The sequence below is a fragment of the Synchytrium microbalum genome, assembly GCF_006535985.1.
Source record: "Synchytrium microbalum strain JEL517 chromosome Unknown SmJEL517_scf0079, whole genome shotgun sequence".
Lineage (NCBI taxonomy): Eukaryota > Fungi > Chytridiomycota > Chytridiomycetes > Synchytriales > Synchytriaceae > Synchytrium > Synchytrium microbalum.
This window is the reverse complement of record NW_022158428.1, coordinates 42,359-49,298: the sequence shown is the minus strand read 5'-3', so window position 1 is coordinate 49,298 and position 6,940 is coordinate 42,359. Positions and strand designations below refer to the sequence as shown.

Sequence of the window (6,940 nt, the reverse complement as noted above, 5' to 3'; positions counted from 1 at the left end):
GTGTCGTAATGGGTCCCTGAATGCAATAGGTACAGGTATTCCGAAAATCCCGGTCGACCGCGGATTACTCCACCACGTTCATACGACACCACCACAATCCCACGTTGCAATGTCTTTTCAATGTTCAACATGTCTTCTTCTGTTCCCCAGGGACCTTCAGGACTCAACCCGCACTCGCGGATGAATTCCATCACCATCTTGCCTTGTTTGTGCCGCGAACGTCGCAACACCTTGTCCTTGGGGTTCAGGGCTTGGAGGACCGCCACCAAAAAACAATCCTGGGATTGTGGGCCATTTCGCACAGCCACAATGCACTGCTTGTTTCTCATCATCATGTTCACCTCCGGAGCGCGTCCAGACTCACAAGCACCGCGGTCCTCTCGGGCAATGCTAAATCGAATTCGGGTATTGGCCGCATTGATCGCAAAGGCTTGATTGGATTGCAACATGACTTGCACATGGTTCAGCACAGCCTGGATGTTGTAGTTCCTGACCGTGGTGATGGGAATGAAGAAACCACCCTTGTGGGTCAACGACGGGTGCAAGATACTGATGCCGACCTTGTCCCCGGCTTGCAGACCGTACAGCCGCTTTCGAATCAAATAGTCCAGCAAGTCAATGATTTCAGGATGGCTGGACACTTCCTCGTTAATGACCAAATCGTACTCCTCCACATTTACATTTAATCCACGATAGGGCCGGACCGATGCCTCAGTGAAATGGGCAATATCCTCCCAGTTTCTTGGGTTGGCCGGTCCGGGTCGATGCGAGGCGGTTGCGGTGCGTCGTCGTAATATTTCACCCTCGGGAACAGCTTGCAAAACCTTGATCTGTTTCTTGGTTGAAGTTTGCAACACTTCTCGTAGCGTGTCCGCATCGGGTTTTTCACTCGACCACACGGCCAAAGTCGCATCCGACAGCACATCTTGCCCTCGCGCATCCCGTATTTGATAATTCACTTGCCACATTCTGTTTGGTTGTTCCGGTGAGGCCGGCTGTTGTCGAAGAACCCTCGTCTTGACGCGCACTTGGTGATGTGTTCCCAACGCCTTTTGGACGCAATGGTTGGTGGGTGGTATGGCGCTCCAAACTCGAGTCGATCCACTGGCAATCACCTGCCTCTTCTTGACCAGGTCATATTCAACCAGGTAGAGGCGTCTCATATTTTAATTTCGATCCAAAAATAATGATGACGATGTCTACGCTGGGTGCGCTCATCTATGGTAATTTGTCCCTATTGTCCGGATTCGACCCGACCGTGTCCGGCTCGGGAGACTTTACCGCGGCCAGAAATGTGTACGCGTTGGGAACCGCCGACGCCACATCGACGGGATCCGGGACAGTCCAAGTGTCGGGTGGGTTGTCTGTCGTCAAAAATGCTTACATTGGCAATACCATTTCCGCCAACACCGCGGTCTTCACCAATTTGTCCGTCACCAATATCACCAGTGCCGCTCTGTCGGCACCCTCGGGAGTGTTTTCGTCCGGTTTTACCTCCAATGCCGCTTCCTTGATTAGTGGAAACCTTACCATCACCAATGGAAACCTCCTCGCGACCGGGGCTACCATTACCAACCTCTATTGCTCCAACTTTACCACATCCGCCTTGGCGGCCCCTTCCGCGGTCTTTTCGGCAGGTTTCACATCCAATGCCTCCAGTGTGGTCAGTGGGACTTTGACTGTAACCAATGAAACAGTGACGTCCAATTTGGTTGTGCAGGGAGGTTTGACGGCCACCAATGCATTCATCTCCTCAGCCACCATTCCGGGTCTGGCCACGACCAATTTGACTATCGTCAATCTGACTGAAACCAGTCTGTTGGGCACCAGCGCCAGTCTCATGTCATTGACCACCGGGACCATGTTCAATTCCAGTGGAGCTACCTTTGCCGGAGCTATCAACGTCACCAACGCGACTGCGTCTACCTCCACCGGTACGGGAGCTTTGGTCGTTGCGGGAGGTGTGGGAATCGCGGGCGCTCTTAATCTGGGTGGGAAAGTCACTTCGCAAATCGACATCCCGAGCACCATCACCATCCTGGACAATGACACCTCCACCGGTTCCACCTTTGCCGGCGTGTCGTCTTACGGGTCTTTTATTGCCATTGTTACCGCTGGGTCCTCCACCGGAGCTACTGCCACTTTCTGTGGTTCGGCATCGGCAGGTTACGCGGGATCGGTATTTCGACTGACTTCTGCCCACGCGGCTACCAACGAAACCCTCAATATGACTTGGTCTGCTGGAACTTTGCCGACCCTCTTGCATCAAGTAGCCAAAAGTGGCGCGACCGGGAATCCCATTACATACAACGTGCGCGTTCTCAAGATTGCATGACGTGGCGCAGCTTTGGCTTTGGTAGCTAGGCTGTTCTGTCACCCAAGCCCCCCGCCGCGACAGCCCGTTCGCACAAGGGGTGAAAACGCGCTCTCAGCAACTTTTTCTATTGAAATGATTAGACAGTCATGCCCATTAAGAAAATTCCCAACCCCGATCCCACTCCGACGAAAGGGAAACGCAAGTCCACCAAAAAGGAACACAAACGACCTGCCTCCGCATACATCATCTTCTGTAACGTCGCCCGCCCCAAAATGAAGGAACAAAACCCAGACGCCTCTACCCGAGAACTGGTGTGTCTATTGGCTCAAGCGTGGAACAAACTCTCTGACAAAGAAAAGGAACCTTACAAACAAATCGCCAAGGATCGACAGGACGAATATAAACGAATGGTCGTCGCCTCGAACACCCCCGCATCACGTCCCTTGACTGAAGAAGAGGCCGATGAATTGCTGGACATTATGAATTAGCTTACAGGCTTACAGGCTTCAGGTAAGGCCGACCCTCCCGCAGCAAGAGTCGTAGATTAATTCCATAGGTACCATCATCACACACCGGTTTCCATAACCAATTATGGCAAGCGGTTTGAATCCTTTTCGCGTACTTGTCCAGGGTCCATGGCCACACTTTGGGATAGGGCGTCTTGGCAAGCACTTGACGCTCTGCCCTGTTAAAGACGCGCGAAAGTCCAGAAGTTGCGACGTCATCCAACACTTTGCGCATGTCGCAATAGTCAAACAAGTATTTCATCTCACACATACGGTGCACAATGGCTTCCGGATCACCATGACCGGTGTCAATATAACGCTGGCATAGCTTGGAGTCTGCTCGCAGCGTGAGTCCTGACTGTTTCAACAAGAACTTCAACATCTTTTCACGCCAAACCCGCTCCGCAGCTATCTTCTTCCGTCGAGATTCTTCCAGTCGATTCCGTTCCAGCAATTCTGCAGGTGCACATGATTGACAATACATCCCCACCGTAGTCGCATAGAAACAGACATCCTGTTTGCACCAAAAACAGTCCCGTCGATGACATGGGCGTTTGTCCATCACCGGTTCCGAACAACACACCACGGCTCGACACGCCGTACATTCCCATCCCATATTCTCCCAGTTCATGGACCTCCCGCACCGCTCGCACATTTCTTGCTCGTCCATCGAAAAGATCATCTGGTCATGCCATAATGTCCAGTAATCTTTTCGAAACGTGTTCCCAGGAAAACGCCTCCGCATAGTGACGAGCCGCGGGATGCCGCTGTCTTTTATTGCAATTAAGCATGGCCCGCGTTAAGGAAGTCACCGATGGAATCAAGACCGACCCAGAATCATGTGATGCTTCGGTCGCCTCGACATACTGACAAAACTCGGGATGGGTAAAATCGTCCGTGGGCCCTCCGGCCGTAACGATAATCGACATTCCTGTGGCCATGGCTTCCAAGACCGGCATACAAAATCCCTCGGCCAAATAAGGGGCCACATACACGTCGCAGCGGTTGTAAAGCTGATTCAACTCTGCATTCGACAGAGTGTCATACATCACAGTAACCCGCGGTAACAGTCGGTCCCGCACTTCTGCAAAATCCAGTTTGTGGTCCGTAACTAGTTTCCACACCGTCATCTCTATCAACCGACTGGATTGATATAACGCATCCAAACCTTTGATCACCAAACGAGCCGACTTGTTTTGTCGTACTACTTCCATCATCGCTTGCAACAAGTAATATAACCCCTTGTTGGTCGTCCCACTGGAAACACTTAAAAACACCACACCCTCCTCCGGTTCGCGATGAAGATCCAGAATACAAAACGTTTCCAAATCCACCCCGTGCGGGACGACCGCAACCGATAATCCCAATTGATGGAATCCGCGGGCACTCCAATGAGACGGTGTAATAAAGTGCAACCAACCTGACTCCTGGCCTCGTTTTGCATCCGCCAATGTACCATGAATGAAATGACTGTCTGACAGCTGAGCAAATTCGCACGTTCCGAAGACCACCACCTTGCCGTTACCGGGTCGGATGTCGTAAGGGTAGCTAATGCGATATTCGACATCGACCTCGTCATCAGAACCATCGTCTCGGTAGGGCACAATCCCATATGTGGACAGGAATGTTGACATGTCGGTCCGCAGCCTGCCCCAAGACTCCCGATAATCGGGTTGCTCGGCAAAATACACTTGGGCATACCGGCTCCACCATTTTAACTGTTCCTCATTCACGCGGGCATAACTATGGGGAATTCCCAACCACCCTCGAACCAGAATCCGCATTTTAAAACTGTCCAGTAGAATGTAATCATGAATGCGGTTTATGTCATCAACCTTGACCGCTGTCCGGAAAGGATGCAGACTATGCAACGTCAACTTGACCGCCTTCATATCCAAGCCACCCGCATTCAAGCCGTGGATGGCCAACGTCTCACCCAGAGCGACTTGGCCAAAAACACCACCCTCTTTTGTCGCAGCTTCTGCCCGCGGTCTGTTATTGGGTGTTTTCTGTCCCACCGGAAAACCTGGGAAACCATCGTCCAGCGCGGTGACCCCTACGCCCTCATTCTAGAAGACGATTGCCAATTGACCGCTGATTTCCCAGACCGTCTTGCCGCGGCATTGGACGAATTGAATTTTTTGGACCCGGAATGGGATTTCCTCTACGTGGGTTCGATGGGACCGGATGACCGAATTCATGCGACCCATCCCATGAATTGGCTTCAATCCTGCTTTCTGCCCACCATTCCCACACGGCATTATTCGGGCACATTAACGTACATTCCCAAGAGTCCCGTGGGGTTTCATTGTTATGCGGTCTCCAACACGGGAGCCCGTAAATTGCTACAAACCTTACAACGAGCTTCCTACCATGTTGACGTGGTCTTCCTCTATACCGCGGCTCAACAAATGCATTTTCGCGTTTACGGGATCCGCGACCAAATTGCCACTCAGTCTTCCACCGCGCTTACATCGACTCAAACCACTCCCTTTCCGAAAATGCTGCATGGAGCCGTAGACACCATGCTGGGTTGCGACAAAGACCATATCTTCACCTCTTACTACCTGACCTGTCCTATTTTCGCCGTGGGATACTGGACCATCAACCTGATGTATTTCATTTTTGTGCTTGCCGCGGTATTCTTCAAGTACACAGGTTTACCGGAAGCATTGGATGTTCTATTCTGTGCTTTGCTGCTAGAATTCGCCCTCTGCCCCGGCAACCTCACCACCATCATGTTATATATCCTCACTTTATCAGCGATTCGTATACCGTCGTAGAGACCTTGCCCCAATAACATGGCTTGCAATACGGTCGATACTCACCTAAATCGGCTCTCCAAGGGAAACTGCTACAAGGCTTCTCTTGTTGACATTTCCGACACACTTTGACATCCACTTCAGAGATCCGCGGGCGAGGAATACTTCTTTTTTTGGACCGGCGGTCCTGATTCCAACATTCGCGGCATTTTCCGCGGTGTGGTTCCCATTCCTCCGGCTTAAGTTTTATCTGCTCGCACTTGGGACACACATCTTGACATTCCACACAGCGTTGTCGCTGTCGCAAACATCGTTTGCATTTTGAAAAGCAGAACATTCTCAACGCCTTTTCCGTGCATATCTTCCTGGGCGTCTCTTGCTTGACATAGACATCTTTGGTATGCTGCCAAATACGTAACACCTGATTGAGAAACGCAGCGTGTTCCATCTCGCCTCGAATGTAGAAACACCACACACATATGGCTTCTTGTCGGAGTGGCAACACCAAGGAACTTTGACAAGTGTGACATTGGCGCCTCAACAACGCGTCGTATTCTTGTCGCGTAATGTCGGGATAGTGTTTGGACACCACATCATACGTGGGTCGACGGACAAAAAAGTGCGTCTCTGGAGCAAACCGAAACGTTTCCGCTCCCCACAGGTTTCGCACAATGCGGTCAATGTGGGACAGGAAAAGGTATTTATCGGCATCCCCCATTCCCACTTGACAGGCCTGACATTTCTCCAAACCACACAGATCACATCGCATTTTTTTTATTACTGACCTGATAAATAAATGGCGGAAACCATCATCGTGGTTATGATCATTGTCGTCTTGCTGTCAGTGGTCAGCGCCCTCTTTCTCGTCGCTGGAGGGGGGGCTTGGTATTATGAATCCAACCTAACCACTTCATCGCCACCCGTTTTAACGACACCTACGCCGACTCCCAATCCAGCTCCTGCTCCACCCGCACAAGGGCCCGCACCTTTTCCCCCACCGGTTCCGGCACCCATTCCGGCACCCATTCCGGCACCCATTCCGGCACCTGTTCCGGCACCTGTTCCAGCACCCGTTCCGGCACCTGTTCCGGCACCTGTTCCGGCTCCTGTTCCGGCACCTGTTCCGGCTCCCGCTCCACAAATTGTTTATGTTCCTGCCCCGGTCACTCCGGTCCCCCCACCTCAAATCATCTATGTTCCAACACCCAGTCCATCGCCATCGCCGGCACCGGCACCGACACCTACTTACAATCCTACTCCAGCGGGTGGTTTGGGTGACTGGCAGTTTTGCAAATACAATTCCGATTGTGCCAACGGATGTTGCAGCAATGTCTACTCAACTTCCGATGGAAAAT

The 6,940-nt window shown here is 51.8% G+C and overlaps 1 protein-coding gene across 1 annotated transcript; it reads left to right on the top strand.

Annotated features, from left to right (window-relative positions):
- Nucleotides 1-1,195: 1,195 nt before the first annotated feature.
- Nucleotides 1,196-2,805, top strand: SmJEL517_g06131 (uncharacterized protein; the record flags this gene model as incomplete). Its single annotated transcript, XM_031172057.1, has 2 exons — nt 1,196-2,311; nt 2,458-2,805. The coding sequence occupies 2 exons, from the start codon at nt 1,196-1,198 to the stop codon at nt 2,803-2,805; spliced, it is 1,464 nt and encodes a 487-aa protein (XP_031021971.1).
- Nucleotides 2,806-6,940: the final 4,135 nt, after the last annotated feature.